This window comes from Rhipicephalus sanguineus, chromosome 2 (genome assembly GCF_013339695.2).
Source record: "Rhipicephalus sanguineus isolate Rsan-2018 chromosome 2, BIME_Rsan_1.4, whole genome shotgun sequence".
NCBI classification, from domain to species: domain Eukaryota; kingdom Metazoa; phylum Arthropoda; class Arachnida; order Ixodida; family Ixodidae; genus Rhipicephalus; species Rhipicephalus sanguineus.
In genome coordinates this window covers 35,095,631-35,115,038 of record NC_051177.1, presented here as the reverse complement: position 1 = coordinate 35,115,038, position 19,408 = coordinate 35,095,631, and the positions used below count along the sequence as shown (strand labels likewise).

The following is a 19,408-nucleotide window of genomic DNA, read 5'->3' as shown; positions in this document are numbered from 1 at the left end:
TAATGAATCCCTGATGCTTCCAGGCCTTCCGCGCGGCCCAAGTGGCGCATTAATTTCCTTACAGTTTCAAAAGTTAGCTTCACTAGAATATGCGCAATATCAATGCGCACTTGATGTGTTTGAAGGATAGCCCCGGCTTATAATCTGAACGTACCATTAAACATTGATTACATCCTGATGATTCCGTCGCGAGCAACATATAGTTTACACGCCGGCGTCCGTTCAGCTTTAAGATGAGCGGTTGCTGAGCGTGTGCATGTGTAACTGGAAACTATCATCTCTGCTCGCTAGGCCGTGTTACGGTGCTGCTGCATGCCTGTTTGCGGGCGAGGTTTCAGTCCATAGCTGTACAAACGTGACAGCGCCTCTCTCCGCGTCAACCCGACGTGGTGGTCTAGTGGTTGTGGTGCTTGACTGCTGACCCTCAGGGCGCGGGATCTAATTGCCGCATTTCGATGGAGGCGAAATGCTAGAGGCGCGAGTTATATTCTAGTACACTCTACCCGAGTGCTTAAATTAAGAACCCCGGACGGCCGAAATTTCTGGGCTCCTCCACTAAGGCGTCTCCCAAAGTCATATCGTGGTTTTGGGACGTAAAACTCGAACAATTATTCTCTCCGCGTAAAACTTACCGTTCTTCTCATCACGCTATGGCTGACGCCTTCTGTATATACCATGTGTGAAATATTTATACATGTGTGAGTATATATCTCAGCACAACGGCCTCGACTTGTGAAGAGCGCTGACCCGTGTCTTGGCGCAACCGTATTTACTCACCGACTGTGCGTAGTGGCTATAACACTGGTGGTGGCTGAGCGATGGCTAATTTATGGCTAGCGTCGTCCAAGGCTGACTAATGTCGGCTAACGTTGCCCAAATATGACTATTTGATTGCTGATGGCGGTTAGGGTTGGATAATTAATTTATGGTAACTGTTGGCTAGTGTAAGCAAATGCTGTCATAACATTGTCTTCGTTCCGCCTCCACCCAGTTATGCTTATACACACACTACAAAACCTGAGTTCGTTCTGCACGAGGAAGCTATACTCCTTGGTTATGCCTGACTGCTTGGTTTACCGAAGTGATATTGTCAGTTTAATCCGCGAAGAGTCACGCTCTCGTAACGACTGCGCGCCCCTCGTAATTTTCTAGGTTCCCTGTACGCTTTGATGATGAGCTACGGGTGCGCGTCGATTCCACTCGCGTACCTTGTCTCACTCTTCTGCGACCAACCGTCGACGGGGTATGTGACCATCGCAAGCATCAGCATTGTTGCCGGTAAGACTTGGAAAAAGAGAGTGCTGCCTTTAAATAGCAACTGTACTCGTTTTCGTCAAAGTAACTTGAAACTTGGCATTGAAAAAAAAAATACTCGTGCTTCTAAAATTAACGAATATGTATATATGGGCTTGGTTCGCCTGCGCATCACGGTGCAATATAACTCATTGCAACCCATTGCAATAAATCACTTGTTAGTAGCGCTTGCGCTGATATTTTTAGAGCTGAAATAAAGATGTCGACACCTGCAACCGACTTTCTGTGCGGCCTCCAACCGAGGCATACTCCACCCCATCCTATACGTTTTGTGTGCAGGCATGATTCTTAACGTGAGTATGTCGCTACTGTATTTGCTGCCGGCGCTGATAGAGCCGGCGATGAACGAAACGAAGGACACTGCGGGACTAGACGCCGCCCTGTGGCTCTTCAGAGGAATCCCCAGCTTCTCCCTCGCCTGGGGATTCTCTAACTGCCTCCAAGTGAGTTAACAGCACATAACAGTAATAAATTAATAAGCATAACAATAATCTTTATTTTCTACTTTGAAATGAAGGTAAATACAGTATATATGTGTATATATATAGGGAACAAGAAGAGAGAGTACGACCATATATATATATATATATGTAGAACAAGCGGGTGCAATGCTATATGATGTTGTGCCGTCGTCATGCTTCTTCATCGATGTTAAAATGGTCCTGCTCTCCAATTGCATTGCTTTTAAATAGGGAGCCTCTTCTTATTTGTTGTCATTATCTGCGGCTTGTATGGTTGTGATGATCGCATTTATTTGTATGAGTAGCTCATGTACTTTGTTACTTATTTTGGTGATGAATTGATGGGTACACTCTGTTCTTAAATCTGTGCGAAATAATAACCAGAAAAGTAAACACATTATTGCCGTTTGCTCGTATTCCTTCACTTAGTGTTGAATGGCTGGCTCTAGTTTCCCGCAGATGTCATAATCGAGTTTTCTTATTACTACTGTGATGTTTTGTTAGAACCAATCTTTGCTTAAAACGAGCTCATAACTTTTTTCTTTACAGATTTCGCAAGAAAGCGTTATGTGTCGTTATATGTCGACTTTCGATCGCCTCCTGTTTTGCCAAAACTTCGGCCTGGAGAAAATTCCGGATCACCTTAATCGATTCATCGAGTGCTGTCCGGGTTAGTTTGCTGTTACGAAACTTTATGAGAGGAGACAATATATCAACCTCATTGTAATCAGGTTATTCCCTAGCTATGCTCTTAAAGATGTTGCGTGCATTGATTATGAAGCTGTTCATTCCTCTCGCACCGGATTTTATGTTATCTTTTATTACGGACAAACACATTCGCGGGATATCTTTCAAAAAAAGTAAGCTGTGAATGAGGACCTCTCAGGCAACTGCGCATGCATTCAATGATATTGCAGTAACAATTGTACTCGAGGCTCATTTTTGCCGTCGCCGTCATGTTCCGTATAAAGTCCAAAGCTTTATACGGTACGCATGGGGGACGGCAAGTGTTGAAAATGAGACAAGGGTGCTTATTACATAAGAGTTCACTACGTGAACTGTTCATTTGGGCGCACGCCGATTAGATATTTGAGAATAGTCGCGATCAGCGCTTTGCGATAAGTGGAGAGACACTGGAAGTTGTAAAGGAGTACGTCTACTTAGGACAGGTAGTAACTGCGGAGCCGAACCATGAGAGTGAAATAACTAGAAGAATAAGGATGGGATGGGGCTCATTCGGCAAGCACTCTCAAATCATGAATGGTAATCTACCACTATCCCTCAAGAGAAAGGTATATAACAGCTGCATCTTACCGGTACTTACCTACGGAGCAGAAACCTGGAGACTTACAAAGAGGGTTCAACTTAAATTGAGGACGACGCAGCGAGCGATGGAAAGGAAAATGATAGGTGTAACCTTAAGAGACAGGAAGAGAGCAGAGTGGGTCAGGGAACAAACGGGGGTTAAGGACATCATAGTTGAAATCAAGAAGAAGAAATGGATACGGGCCGGGCACGTAGCACGTCGGCGGGATAACCGGTGGTCGTTAAGGGTAACTGACTGGATTCCAAGAGATGGTAAACGCGTGAGGGGGAGACAGAAAATTGGGTGGGTAGATGAGATTAAGAAGTTTGTAGGTATAACGTGGCAGCAGAAAGCACAGGACCGGGTTGATTGGCGGAACATGGGAGAGGCCTTTGCCCTGCAGTGGGCGTAGACAGGCTGATGATGCTGTTTACGCTCGGCACCTGTTGCAGATCACGTGTGATTTGTATATTTATTCCTGCGAGAACTTCCACTGCATGAGAAGCGATGTTGACTTGAATGAAACAAATGCTTCTACACTCGGTTACAACCTAAGAAACAATCTGAGCTCCGCCCACAGCCATCGCTGTCCCTCCCACAGAGGATTTGCATAAATGCTCCATCCAATAGCGCTTACTCACTTTCGTGACGTCAGGACTTCTCAAGTGTTTCCGATGGTTGACTTTCCCATACAGACACATGTTTTTGTCGTTGGTTTAGGTCGGAAACTTGAACGTTCTGGTAAATTTTGGCAGGGATCCTGACGTCGCTGATCAGCGAAACGTAACGTTTTAGGTGGTAACGACGAACCTTTAATTCTTAATATGCGTAGTATTTACATTAACCGAGAAAAAGTGCTCACGGTTCCAACAGAAGCCAGCTAGCACGACTGTCTTTCGCAGGTGAAGGGTGGGCGCGCTGGGGATCTATGGGTGGAGCTGACATTTTGTAGCGTTAGCTACACTGGCCTAGCCGAGCCAGGTTCGCGTGCCTCCTCAAGAGCCATGCTGCGCATGCGCGAGGATCAGTGATGACACACTGCTGGCGCACCGGTGTCGGCACCTCGCGCGCATGCACTCCGCCGCCGCCGGTCTGCGCTTTCTAGAGGAGCGACGTCGTAGCCGTGACAGACGTACTGGCGCCGGCGCGCGCGCAGCTACTCGCCTTCGCTGTGCAGTCGCCGTCTGACACTGCGCTGGAGCCGCTTGATAGCGCCTCTGACTGGCGTTTGCCAGTGTGGTATAGCAATGGAGAAGGAGAGCGCAAATGCCGCTCAACGGCGCAGAAGAGCGGAGAAGCTTAACTCATCGGATCCCGAAGTAGTTGCCTGGCAAAATAAATATACATGTGCCACATAATACCTATACAGTGTGTGTGTCATTGGAGCAGCAGTAAGCATGATAATCAAGCTAATCCTAGACAATCAGAAAAGCTAAGAATAATCAGCTGAACCTTTGCTAACGCTACGTTATACTGGCATAGCCGAGCTAAGCCACTGCAAGATTTTTTTTTCTTAGGTTGTTACCGAGTGTAGAATTGTTTGTGTGGCTTATCTACTTGAAAGGCAATGCTATGTACTGCGTTGAATGTGTATAAGCAGTGTTCAGGATTGCGCGAGAGTGCTCACTTCTGCGCGCAGAGAAGTGCCACGACTGCATCCTGTCTAAGGGTTGCCTGACGTGGGACAAGATGAGCGCCGGTCGCGACGTCTGCATCATGTTGCTCGTGGGCGTCGCCTTATTCTCGCTCGTCACGCTCATCGACTCGGGCCTCGTGGGGAGCCTGGTCACACGCTCGCGGGCTCTACAGGGCGCGGTCCCGACCGCGGTCGACGAACACCGCAGCGTCAAGGAGGAACGCGCTCGCGTCCAGCAGATCGTCGCACGCCGTGCGAAGATGTCTGACCCGCTCGCGGCAAAGGCATGACGAACAATGTGTGTGTCGTTCTGAGTGTTTAGTGCAACTCGGAGTGAAAGGAAACAAAGGTAGGGGTAGAAAGGAGGACAAGACAATAGCGTGAGCGCTACGCTGTTGTCCTGTTCTCCCTTCTAACCCTACCTTTCTTTCCTTTTACTCCTAATTGCACTAAACACTCAGAATGTCATGGGATATCAACTCGCCCAAGCTGCTACTCTTGTGATTGTGTGTGTACAGCCAGTGTCGAAAGTTTATGGACCACGAGACATAAGAGAAAGCTAGATTTCCCCGCTGTTTCAGCGGGCAGCCTTGAATTTATATCCGGCCAATTCTTAAACGCGCTAACGGCCGGTATTGTGCAGTACGACCGAATACAGGCACAAATTGCTGAAAATTTTCAAATTTTCTCTGATTTAGTGGTCTCTAAATCTATGAAATCTACTTGTCCTGCTACACTTCTTGAAATCTATGCTTTCAGCCAAGGGCGTCCGCAGAACATTTTGCAGGGGGTTGCATCCGCGGGATGGAGGGGAAGGGGGCACAGGCGGTCATTTTTTTTTTATTATTGCTGTGACACGGCTGGCAAGCATATTCAATAGTGTGTAACGTGAAAAGGTGGCTCGCAGTCCTGACGGGCGTTTCACGCGGATATAAGGGACCTCAGTTTGCTAATCAAGCTGCGTAGCTTATTGCTGCTGCATTGAAATATATTATCCGAAATACTTTACCTGGCGACAACTTCCTGTGGCAGCACAGCCAAGGCTACGGAACCAAAGCACAGACTTTTTTACTACGCTGCTGCATGTAGTACAGGAGCGCAAACTTTTGTACAATACGTAGCATAAAAGAAAAACATAAAAAGAAAAGAAATAGGTATTATGTTCAAGACTTTCGGCATTGTAAGTAAGAAAGCTTATCCCGTGATAGATTTTCGTTTTTGGCTGTTGTTTTCTGCCTTTCTGGTGTCGATTTCACGTCTTCCTGCGCCTGTAAACGGCTGTAAACAATCGCCTGCAAACGAACTACTTGGCGTAGTAACACATCTACGGAAGCTCCGCCCACGTAGCTTTGGCTGTGCTGCCACAGAAAGTTGTCGCCAGCCACCGCGTCCGCCGGGGTTGGGGGGTTGAGGGGGGGGGGGGGGTCGAAGGCGCATGCGCCCCCCCCAACCCCCCCACCCCCGGCGGACGCGCATGCTTGCAGCGGTAGCATACGGCACGTGATAAACAGATACCAGCTGCGTCGTTTTAACGTTCTCTGGGGTATGCATAAATAAGTTATAATTGATCATAAGCATCCATGCAATCATCTTTCTTAATCATGTTGAAGGCGGGCTGGGCCTCCGTGATGAAAACCTGCATCCGCGCATGTGTATTTGTGTGCGTGCGAGAGAGAGAGAGAGAGAGAGAGAGAGTAAGGATGCTAATTCAGGAACACAAAAAAAAATTTGAATGCTTCGCGGCTGAAATTCGCAGCTTACAGGTTCGCTGTGCATCCGCGTCTAGAGGTAATTTGCGCAATATAAGTTTTAAGGCGAGTTTGTTGACCCTGAATCAGTTGAATTCTCGAAAAGTGCGAGTCTAAGACGGGACGAAGTTGAACGAACACGAACGCATTCGTGCTTCTCTGACCTTGCCCAGTTTTTAATAGCGCTATAGTTTCGAGAACTCAAGCACATGATTAATATGCAGAGTCCGCTTTCCACGATCAAACTGATTGCAAGATGTTTTGTGGGCAGCTGTACTTCAGAGTTCGGGAAATGACAAAGACGCCTACAGTCAGTGCATGCGCTAAGCTGCCCAGCTAGAGGGATTAATATGGTCAAGTTGGTGTCCTCTGCTATTTTTGAACGCGCTTGAAAAACAAGGACGCAGTGAGGCACACAGAAAACCACAAACGGAAGCACTTTAGCACCTTTAGCACACAAGATACCACTCTAGCGCTCTAGCGCACGGGCTTTAGCACACAAAAACCACTCTAGCGCTCTAGCACGCAGGCAGGAACGATCTAGAAACCTTAGCAGAGAGAAAACCACTCTAGAGCTCTAGCACACAGGCTGAAGCGCTCTAGCAACTTTAGCACACAGAAAACAACTCTAGCGCTCTAGCACACATGCAGAAGCGCCCTAACAACTTTAGCCCAGAGAAAACCACTCTAGCACACAGAAAACCACAAACAGAAGAGCTCTAACGAGTTGCTAGAGCGCTTCCATTTGTGGTTTTCAGTGCGCCTCACTATGTCCTTGTTTTAACGCGAAAGTGTTTTATGCCGAGGTCCACCACGGCTCCACTGAAGTATTTCCGTCACGGATATGACGTTGTAAAACATACACTAACAGATATCAAAGGAAAAACCTAGAAGAAAAAGTTCCGTCGCCGGGAGTCGAACCTACGACCCCTCGCTCCGCAGCGCGCGGCGCGAACCGACTCGGCCACAGGCAACACGTTCTTCAGCGTACTAACGGCGAGCTATTTATATACACCATTTACCGTTGGCGCTACTCAGAGATCGGTTGCACTCCAGCCTGTTTTCGTTATTACTAGCGAGATGGTGCGAAGAGTGCGAAGGGCGCGCTCTAAAGGTCGTCGCCCCGCGCGTTTGGATGCGCGCACGCCTCCACAAGGCGTGGTCGCTCGTGCGCGAGCGCTTATCTCGCTATGGGGGGTGGTTTGTACGTCTTGTGCTTTCACCGCAGGTTTGCGTTGAAGTTACAGCGGCCGCTTTTGCGAAAAGAGCGCGCTGCTCACAAACAGATAAGTTACAACTGTGACAGTAGTTCGCTCTCATTCTGTGTATGTTCTTTCCGTGCGCCCTTTCTGCTCGAGCAGCGCGTTGCGAGTTTCGAGCTGCTTGCCGTTCTTCGCGTGACATTACAATTTATTGCTATAGCATTCATTCCTTCGCCCTTGTGCTGAAACAATGCACAAAAAACGCTCAACTACGTCTGTGAAGACACGTTTCACTTTCGTGTTATACCGATTCCTATGACAGAGGGATCAGTCATGTTTTTTCAAGCACCCCAAAAATAACATTAAACGCAGCGCAAAAAAAAAAAAAAACGAACAATAGTGTACTCCTTTTCTGTGTCCGTCTTTTTTTGCGCTGCGTTTAACGATGTTATCGTACCAACTCGCCCAGCAAGGCACCCTTTCAAAAATAAAGTATACTGTTCTAACTAGCCCCAGAAACAGCACTCCTGTAGTGTACTCTTGTGTTTGCGTAATTGTACATTCTGTACAGATAGCTTGCACTGGCGTCACTGAAACAGCCACGCTGGAACACCAACATGGTGGGACGCGAACTTTGTGATGTCACGTTAGCGTTATCAGTACATCGCATGCTGGTTCCTTCGTTATTCCCTCACATAGGCCCACTGACGTTCCAGCGACATCGTTATCACATTGAAGCAATTTAGTCTCCGCATGATTATACTGCCTTGACATCATCTAAGCCGCCACGTTGGAGCCATGTTTTGCATCCATGACGTGACGTGCAAGCTATCAATAGTGTAAAACAGCAGTATAATTGCGAATGCCTGAGATTCCGCACGTAATTGAATCTGCGACCTCGTGCCCAGCAGAACAACTTAATGAGATGAATTTCTAGTAGCGGATTCCACGCATGCAGGTGGTCTTGGGCGTAGACAACCTGAGGAAGAGCTACCGCAGCGTCGAGGCCGTGTGCGGTCTCTCGTTCGCGTTGAACAGCCACGAATGTTTCGGTCTGCTTGGCATGAACGGCGCTGGCAAGACGACTACGTTCCGCATGCTAGCCGGAGATCTGGTTCCCACTGCGGGCAACGCCTTCATTGGCGATGCCGATCTCGCCACCACCAGGAGAAAGGTGAGTGCGTACCGTGAGCGCGTACCATGAGTGCGTGCCAAGAGGGAGTACAGTGAGTGCATACCATGACTGCGTACCATGACTGCGTACCATGAGTGCACGCAGCCACCTAGCATGAAAGTCGACGTGGTCAAAACGTGTGGTTAATTTTTAACGGCTTTCAAATGATTGCCATAGTGTTACCGTATACCTGATTGGAGCCACACCTTTGTTGGAAACCCTGGATTAATTCTCACCTCCTGGGCTTTTCTGACGCGTACCTCAATCCAAGCAAACGAGAGTCTTTGAACGTCGCTCTATCGAATTGTGGCCGTAATCGAACCCGCTACCTCATCTTCGTTCCATCGACTTCATTCCTACTTCACCACTCGGGTAGTCACTGTGCCTTCGTCAAACAGTCGTCGCATCGTGTTCATGGCCGCTGCTCTGCCAAGCAAGTCAGCAAAGTGCGCCGATCCAGGAGCCAGAGTATATCGCGTATGCTAGAAGCAATGTAAAACTCAGAATTACATTACAGATTCAAAATGAAGCAGTATTCGATATTGCAGGATTCTGCTGTAAATTGTTTGAATGCTAACTGCAGTGAAGTCTAAAGTTGGGAAATGAGTTCTGCGGGACTTTGTTATCTATGTTTATATTGTGCAATAGTGTTTACATTGTACTACGCAATAGTCGTCGCGATAGTGACGACGACAGCGAATACTCTTGAAACATCGTGGTTCGTAACTTGCTCACACGAGGCGTGGCGCCGTGGCATCCGCGCAGTACCAGGCGCGGATCGGCTACTGCCCGCAGACGGACGTGACCCTCGACCTGCTGACGGGGCGCGAGATGCTGGCGCTGTTCGGTCGGCTCCGCGGCATCCGAGAATGGGACCTGGATGAGGTCATCGACCGAACGCTGCAGTTCGTTGACATGGCACAGTACGCTGACGTCACCACTGGAAAGTACAGGTATAGCCCGCGCCCGGGATAGTGCACGCAGCGCTTACATGGCAGGTAACGCTTACAAGGCAGGTCAGTTCTGCGGAAGCCCGCAAGACAAGACACATGAAAGAGAGGAAGCTGTGACTTACTGCTTTGTGCCTCGAGTTGCCGATCAATTCGTCTTCACGCTGCAATATGCTATAACCTCCTCGTTAGATCAGATGGTAAAGCGACCACCAGGTAAAAAAAAGTTGATCTCTGATTAATATCCCGGACCTGTATGAATCACCTACCCCCCAAGAAAAAAAAAACCCTTTCTGAAAGAACACGTTAGGCGTTCCTCTGTAGTTTCAGGATACAAACGAGTGCATGAGATTTTATCTTAAATACTGGATAGCGCGGATTCAACACAGCACAGAGAAATAGTACTTAAATGTTCTTTCTCTGCTCTGCGTCGCATCCGCGTAATCCAGTATTTAAGATTATGTACGAACTAGCCAAGCAACGAATTTTGTTAAGGATGAAATTTTATTTCTTACTTTGCAGTAGCTGTTTATATTCGTTCTTACTTTTTTTTTAATTCTGATGAATAGGAGCAGCAATACGTCTTGCGCATCAAGAGGTATACTTAAAGCTCTCTTCGCCTCCTTTCAGACAGTTTTACGCAAGTGTTATATCACTTCCATTGTCCACATGTGGACCTTGTAACCGTGGTACATTAGACAGAAGATAGCAAGACCTTAACACGGCACTGAAGACCAGGGTTTCCAGGTTTGGCTACTTAGTGTCAATTTGGTTACTTTTTAAGCCGGTGGCTGCTTAAAAAAAAATGTCTTCGCTACTTGGTTTTTTTTTTTTTACCTTTTTTTTTTACTCTCGATTTCAATCACATTATCAATATCTTGCGAGGTCACAGCCGCTAGCGTTCGGGTAGGCGGTGCCAGAACATGGCGACCAAGGGTTGTTTCATGTTCCCAAAATTGAATTTGGCGCTTGCATTACACAAAAGAAAAGATGCGTGGCTGAGGCCTTGAGGGAAAACTGTTGCATGGGGCCACATTTAGCAGTCGCCCTATTGCTGAACGCGACTTTAAACTGTAAGTTTAAGTGAACAAAACAATCGAAAGCGCTCCGCATCCAGGAAGCTCTGCACTAATCGACGTTGGAAATCGGATATCTGAAGGACTGTCTGTGTTATTTCTTAGAATTAGGTAAGGAATGCAGCTCGGAACTAACTGCTCGAACTTCGTCGTCATGCGATTGCGAAAGGGACTACAATGTATGCTTCAATCCCAGCAACTGTGATTTTGAGTGGACTTACGTAGTACTCATCTTTATGGTTGCCACAAAGCCGGCACATCTAGTCCTTTTATGGAAAGTCACGCAATATACGTGCAGAGAGTGTCATTTCTGCAACAACGCAGGAAACTTCGCGATACGTGAAAGGATGCCTAAAGTCAACAATTTATGCTTTACTCTCAGCACTTAGGATTTTGAAGGGTTCTTGCTGTACTTATTTACATTTCCACCAAAAAAGCTCTTCGATGTAGTCATTTAAACAAAAACGTCGCAGTTGTTTTTACACAGCGGGGCTACTTCTGGCTACGTTTACTGCCCTTTTCGACCTGACAAACCTGCTGAAAATAATGTGACAACTCGGAATGCTAAACGTCTGATGTAAGTATACATTTAAATGGACGGCGCGTTTGTAGCGGCGGCACACGTCGCAAATTGTCCCTGGCCGTGGCGTTCGTGGGCCATCCGAGGGTGGTGCTGCTGGACGAGCCGACAGCATCCGTTGACCCTCAGGCGCGCAGGCGCATCTGGAATATACTCACGGCCGTCAAGCAGAACCTCTACCTCTCCATACTGCTCACCTCGCACTGGTATGTATAACCGCGTTCCACACAGCTTCCCGCTCTTCACTTTACGGAACCCGACAATGCGCACGAGCCAAACGATTCGTCTGGAATAATGTAATGATTCAATATTATTGCCATAGCAATTATAAGGACACTCCGGGCACACATTGGCCGTCGCCGTCATGTTCCATGTAAAGTCCAGATCGATAACATCGCTCTGCGCTTTGTATGTTCTATGTGCGAGTGAAAGCGTGCGAGTTCTTCCACCGGGCGCGGCTCATGCGCTGGCACTCTCCGTCGCGCGAAGACGCATGGAGGGGTGCCGGAGGGGTGGTAGAATTGAAAGATTGCCAGGCAGGTAGATGGGAAAGACAGAGAGATCTATCTATCTATCTATCTATCTATCTATCTATCTATCTATCTATCTATCTATCTATCTATCTATCTATCTATCTATCTATCTATCTATCTATCCTTGAGATAAGGAGATGATTGACGAAGTTTCGCTATCTGCCATCTGCCACTAACGACGTTAAAGTAGGCTCCACCGCAGAAAGACTACTACTAAGGTGAAGACTACTACTTAAGGGAAAAAAAAGGAGAGCGAGAGCTCTTTACTGCAAAGCAGATTACTATTAATATTCGTGTATCTTCTCGATATATGGTAATCTGCGTTGAACATTGTGTACGGCGATGTTTAACGTGCATGGTGATGCCTTCTGGCGCGCAGCATGCGGGAATGCGAGACCCTGTGCTCTCGGGTGGCCATTCTGTGCGAGGGTCGCTTCGCGTGCCTCGGCTCCACGCAACAGCTCAAAGATGACATCGGCCGAGGAGCCACGATTCTCGCTCGATGCCTGCCTCAGGATACAGGTGGGTGCACGGAGGAGGAGCCGAAAGCTACGTGGTTGATCTCAAACTTTGTGCTCCGTAACGGTTAGGCTATGCAAAAGAAACTAAAGTGAAAGCGTGCACTTTTTCGCAGACACGCGTTCCCACCGCCACAATTTGCGCCTGTGTGCAGTGCGGGGTTGGCGCCAAGGAGGGCTACTTCTTTTCCGAATTTTAACCTGATCTCACCCCTCCCCCCGGGGTGCTTGGCCCCTGAAGAACTTCTCTGCATTGTAGCAGCCGCTTTCCTTCACCCCCCCCCCCCCTCTCTTGAGGTGAAGTTCCTGGCTCCGCCCCTGGAACCGCCTGTATGTATACGCTTGTCTGCGCACTGTTACGTCCTTCGCTATATACTTTGCTGAACGCTCTAGTTTACACAAATACACGGCTTCGTCATGGACGTGGCTTTCTTGTAAAAACTTCTTTGTCTGGCGGTTGAGCCTAACGCAATATCACTGGAATAAATAAATATAGGTTAACAAAAAAGCACTGAAATATCTGTTTCTTCCGAAGTTGCTTGAGAAAGCAGAAATACAATTTAATTAATAAACGCACTGTTCTACGACTTCAAACTTGCGTTTGTGAGGTAGCAACAGCAGCGAATGTCACAAGCACAGCCTCGTCGCCTGTATACCTGTTGGGTGTGTGCGTCAAAAAACAATGGTTATGTTTGATGCTCGTCAAAGGTAAGAACGTTGATGAGATCGTGTCTACGCAAAGGTAATTAGCGCAGTGCGAAACAGCGCAAAAAAAAAAAAAGGATGAAACACCAGAGAAGAAGACGCAAACAAACGCTGACACAAATATTGGCTTGTTCTTACGAATAAAGCGGTAAAAAACACGGCGCTTGTCTGTGTCTCCTTCTGTGGTGTTTCGTCCTTTTATCTGCTGTTCCGCAATGAACCATTACCATCTGGCCCAGCTTACTACGCTTCTGTAATAAGCACGTACGTTTAAGAATAAAGCTTTCATGTTGCGTCACAGTGGCACACCCGCTCTGAGGGATTGTCCAAGAAAATACCAAGTTGTGTATTAAGGCGAAAGCCTTTAATGTCTTATACTGGCGTCGTCCGTCCGTCCACCCGTCCGTGCCCTGGAACGGTGCCAGCTGTGGCCTCTCCCCCTCAAACTCTCTCAGCAATCACGTGATGGCACAGCGGCGCATGGCGACAATTGCGCGTTGCTCCTTCCAACGCGCGTTGCGCAACGCGGTCGCGGCGTCCAGCGGCGGCGTCCGTCCGTGCCCCCTCACACTCTCTTGGCAATCACGTGATGGCACAGCGGCGCGCGCGGCAACGCTCCTTGGTCGGACGTCTCGTTGCAGCAGTCGAGTTAGTCGGATGGCTCCCAAGCGGCCCGGTGATGATTCCACGGCAAGCGGTTCGGAGAAGTGCTCCAAGAATGTGGATTCCTCCGATACCATGGCATAGTCAGTCGAATGGCCACAGGACTTCGCCGAACACACTTTGAAATTTACAAAGTGTCCTTCAATTTTTCGTGCACACGCATACCCAGTAGTCCAGCACTCGCTTGGCGGTCCAAGTTGCCTATGTCTGTCCACAGATATACCGGCGAGAAAACGACCATGAACGATCTCATAGGCGTATCTACTAGGGGGGCAAGGGGGGCGCAAGGGAGGCGCTAGCCCCCCACACTGAGAAATGTTTGGGAAAATAACCACTTTCGACAGTGGTTATTTTCGGCTGCGACTGAGAAACTAACTAGTCAGACAAAGCTTTACTTGAACGCAGCAATAACGTAATTCTGTAATAAAATTTGTCCTACGATTCTGCGGTGACGACTATCCTCCGTGTGTCATGACCACGCACTTTAGGCTACCTGCGGTGCGGGCTGCCTATTCCACGCGTGTGCGTCTTGCGCTCGAGCATTGCAGAGGACGCTATATCGCTCAGCAGGGGCTCTATAATATTACAGCAATCTGTCATGATTTCAGTTTGTCCTGCCTGGTCTGAAATTTATGTAATCCGCGACGCAAATATAAGCGGGAACCAGTAAACGTTTACAGCCTGATCAAACGCTCTCCTTTTTCAGGAAATTCAGTTTCCTTGAAAACGAATAGCATCGCGACTGCTCCATATTCAAGCTGCTGTGAGTTTATGAGTATGCAAAAGCGTCCAGTATTTTAGTTGTGCCTAGCCAGGACAGCTAAAATAGATTCCCACTTTAGTCTCCGATTGGCCTGCTTCACTCGGCTGATCAAATAGTAGCCTGCAGCGATCGTGGCGGCTTGTAACAAAGCAGTGGACTCGAGTACGTTGAGAAGCCCAGCTTTCAAGTTTGCCCCGTTACTTGACCTACCTCACCAGGGAGGTGATCAGCGTCCACGGTTTTCTGGACTGAGAAATTAAGGCTGCCTACCTGCAAAGGATTGTGACTGTTCCTAATAATGTTTATTTCTCTCTCTACTTCTTTGTCAGCAACGATGAATTCACAGAGAGTTGTACACGCGCAAAAACTGCTCAGCATCGTTATACTACAACTGAAAGTGTCTATTATACACATATGAATGCATCTCGCCCGCTGCTATAAGCAGCCGCTGCCAATGTGATAGGTGGGCAGCCTTCTTAAATTACGTTCAGAAAGAGACACTGTCTGACTATTCCGAAAAAAAAAAAAAGAGTTATTGTTCAGCACAGTAATGTGCTGCTTATTGTGCACACTTCATTTTAACGCCGCGAGTATTCGCAGACTTGTGACGTCGCGTAACAATTGCAGGCGATTTTATGGCACATTGAAAATTTTTGACGAATAGCGAAGAACCAATGACAAACAATGCGCCGTATTGAAAATAGTTCATTATTATTATTTTTTACGCACTCATGCGTACGTGGTAATTACGCGGTGGATCACTTACGCGTCATTTGTTGCGTCATTTTACGAGCAGGTGCTGTGAGCATAACCCAGAAAATTTCGACCAATCATTAACAGCTAACGACCTATACGGAAGGAAACAATGCAGTGTAGTTTAAGGTAGGTCACCACCTTCGAGAAAAAATTTTACAGTTGATGTCGAAAAGTTGTAATTATAATTTTGGCTTGTAGGGCTGATGTAAATTTAAACTTTAAAATGATGATCGAAACTGCTAAAAATGTAAAAAACGAAATTTATAAAAATCAAATTGTGCCAAAATATGCATGTTGCGCCAACAGTCATAACTACAAAATGGTTTTTGCGACCAAAACGCAACTTGGCAGGTACGTAGTGAGGAGACTATGCTGTGGATCTAAACTTCACGATCAACCCATCTGTAAGCTAAGGCGCGTTATCGTAAAAAGACTGAAAAAGTTTATATTTGACAGCTTTGTTTTGCACAAAATTGGCCATGTTACAAAAAGTTACTGCTCATTTTCAATAATTCTGCTTGAATGCACAGCTCAACCTATAAAAAAATTGTACGCAAAATTATATGTGAAAATCTTTATCAGAAGGAAAGTTATCGCTTTTTGCGTAAGTGTAGGATGCAAAAAATGATGTTCCGAGAGAAATGGCTTTAAAGATTTGAATTGAATGTCCATATAATAAAGAAACATTCCATACGTCTGAAATTCTCTAGGTTCATAGCTGGGGACCTCTTCTGAAGCGGCGCATTCTCCTTTTGAGCGAGCTGACGCACATATACTTTTTCTAGCTCGTTTTGAGTCTCCAGCTGACTCTCGTCTACGTTCGCCACAGCAGCTCCACGCTTGGTTTGTTGACTCCATAACTTGCGTTGATGCTTCTTTTTCGTCCTATACTTTGCCATATTTCATGGAGCACAATAACTTATTCCATCAAAGGCCAGGACTAAGTCCAAGAGCTCGAAGTGGTGTACGAAAAAGCACTGACAGCCGAGCGAAAACGCGCAACAACAGAGTACAGAGTGCCGAAACCGTGTAGTGGAAATTTTCAGATAAATCTTAAACATCATGCCCCACAAGCTTTAGAATGTACTTAGACAACTTAGCATTACGTAATATGTATAAGGAAAAACATTTATGACGACATGGCAGGTGTTGCGGAATCAGAAACCTTCAGTTTCGGTTTCGAATGCGTCTAAGAGGGGTTGGAAAAATGGTCATAACTTTTGAACGGCTCAAGATAACTACATCATTCTTTTTGCTAACTATTCTTGAATAGACAAGGAGCTTGAAAATGTCAAATCTAAAAAAACTCATTCACAAAATGCGTTTTTGAGCGTGGTGACCTACCTTAACTTTATAATCGCCCAAATTTGAAAGTTTGAGCTTACACAGGTTTTGTAGGCTATTTAATTGGAGGAACCGGAGGGGAGGAGTAAAGGGCCACTTCACCGCTTTTCCGTCCACCCCCACCCAAGCTGGGAAAAGTAGGAGGGCAAGGGACGACACCTGGTATATGAATTCGTAGTCGGTTATAATGTCATAATTTCACACAACCAGCTCAATGTGGTTTGCTTAAGTATTAATCCACTGAACTTAGTCTTCTTAAGAAAGACTTTATATTAGAGGTCTCTAACAGCAAATTATCCTGAAGACTTCAGCGAAGTACCTTGCCAAACTAAGACTGGGAAGTTTGCTGATGGCATGCTCAGATGATCGGGTTAAATTTGGGTTTACTTTTTAAACTTCACGGTAACATTTCGAAAATGTTACTAAACACTGCTGTGTTGTCGCCCATCTGTTTGTGCAGATTCTTCCTTGATTTTAAACAGTTTTGCAAAGCAAGTCATGTGATCAGCTCTATGAATATAAAAAATCGCCTCAAGTCAAACATATATATATATATATATATATATATATATATATATATATTGTGAGCACAATATTCATAACATGCTTCCTTCATACTCTTCACCTGTATGTAATCATCATCACTGTGAGCGTCATCTTCGTTCTGAGCGTTGGTCAGGCGGCTCCGCTGAATAAAAGGCGTCGAGACCACGACTGTGCTGCGGTCTTTCAATACATATATATATATATATATATATATATATATATATATATATATATATATACGGCGGACATAGTGAGCGACGCCAGCCCCCCCACTCGCGAACGAGTTGGTACGCCACTGAACGATCTGCACATAACATAATGTCTATAATCACATTATGTCCTTTTTTTATTCCTTTAGATCGCGCCCTATGGCATCAATACACTTTACAAATAATTGTGCAGTTTTGTCGTGTAGTTATTTGATTTACGGGAACACAAATACATGAAAAATGTTTGTTGCTGTTGTCGTCATCGTCATTAGCGTAGCAAGGTGGGCGGGGGGAGTTCAATACCCCTCCCCACGAAAGTTAAAAATGTTTAATTTTGCAAGTGTATATATACACGCACACATACAAACGCACCCACGAACGTGTGGTTGAACCCCTTCCCCCCCCCCCATTTTTTTTTTAATTTGGTACGCTTATCGTACGTGGGCTAGCAGTGCACATACCTGGGCTCTTTAAGAAGTCTGAATAGACCGTTAAAGTTCATAAGCCCTGCAACACGGTTCCCCTGTTTTCGGTACCTGGATCTGCCACTGCTCCTGCAGGCTCCGTTTGCAAAGCATTGGAGGAACGCTTCCCGGGCGCGCAACTTCGGCGGCGCCACCAGCGCGGGGCCCTGCTGCGCTTCCACGTGATGGCGCAGCTGTGGCACAAGCTATTCGCCGGCATGGAAGAACTGCGTGCCCAGGGTCTCGTTTCCGAGTACGTGGTCAGCGACGTCAGCCTGACCGAAGTGTTCCTGCACTTCACCCGACAAGAGCGCAAGGACGTTCCCAACGGCCGCGCAGCGTCGCCTCCGACAGCAGCATCCGTTTAGATCTCTTGCGCAACCGCCGGCGCACCTGTATATTATTCCGTCATTTGTTCACGCCAATAAACTCCGTTTCCAAGTATTGTGCTCCTCTGTTCACAGTGGGCTTCCATTCGAAACTCAACTTCGACGAGTGGATTACCCGGCTGAAAACAATGAATCCACGCTTCCATAACGCTCATTGATGGGCATATACAATTCAGCTGCTTGAGAAACGCACCTGATTTTTTTTTTTTTTCAGTGTTCAGATAGATGACTGCCTGCTTTACGATTCCTGCGGGTATCTAATGTCGACTAATGCTGGGAAAATATATACGTGCAGGCCTAAAGAAACTAGCCCTCTATTTTCGCTGAATGCTGAAAGTTGGGTAAGTTGGTTTTCACCCAGAACAGATGCACACAATGCGATTTTCATCTTTTAAGGAGTGTATTTAAGTGGATATTACCGAGGTTTTCTACAAATCTAGCTCTGGCAGTATTGATCGGAACATGACAAATTCTTTTAGCTATAGGTATCTGTCGTCAAAACGCAAATAGACCCTCGCACTTCTGCTACGACCAAGGCTGTGACCATATATTTTTAAGCTTCCATGGCTGCGACCAAGCCGTGCTGTGCGTTCAACGGGTGATAATTCCGCAAGCTGCACATACGTTCAGTTTCATAATGAATCCCGTACTGAAATTCATGTCTAATGTACAAAATGGCCATATCAATTGCAAAAACGAGAAGAGTCAGTGAATGTCTAGTGGAATATAGAAACAGCAGGTGACACCGCCTAGTAAGCACTAGACCAGCATTCCAATGTCATCATGCTGCGTGGCCGCACGAAGCATCAATCTCGTAAGCGAATGCGCAGAAAGCTACGTCTTTATGTCAAATTAACGAGTATTATTTTTGTTCGGCCGAAATTAATCTTTATCGTGAATGTCGCGTTATGCAGAATGTCATACATGGGACTCGTACATTTCTTTTTCTTTTTTTATCATTGCGGGGGTGAAGGTGATCGACTCGCCGACGTTGTGCCGAATGGCCACACCATGGCGGACTTCCTTCGCGTCGACGTCCGGATGCAAACGGTGACCTCGCCGCTGTCCTTG

The 19,408-nt window shown here is 46.7% G+C and overlaps 1 protein-coding gene across 1 annotated transcript in view; it reads left to right on the top strand.

Annotated features, from left to right (window-relative positions):
- Positions 1-18,384, top strand: part of LOC125757338 (phospholipid-transporting ATPase ABCA3-like) — a 50,193-nt gene extending 31,809 nt beyond the window's left edge. The window contains exons 13-18 of the mRNA XM_049412815.1: positions 2,325-2,445; positions 8,626-8,841; positions 9,607-9,794; positions 11,480-11,653; positions 12,360-12,502; positions 18,045-18,384. Coding sequence (XP_049268772.1) covers positions 2,325-2,445; positions 8,626-8,841; positions 9,607-9,794; positions 11,480-11,653; positions 12,360-12,502; positions 18,045-18,316 — 1,114 coding nt within the window. The 3' untranslated portion in view covers positions 18,317-18,384. The remainder of the gene's footprint in view (positions 1-2,324; positions 2,446-8,625; positions 8,842-9,606; positions 9,795-11,479; positions 11,654-12,359; positions 12,503-18,044) is intronic.
- The last annotated feature ends 1,024 nt before the right edge of the window (positions 18,385-19,408 follow it).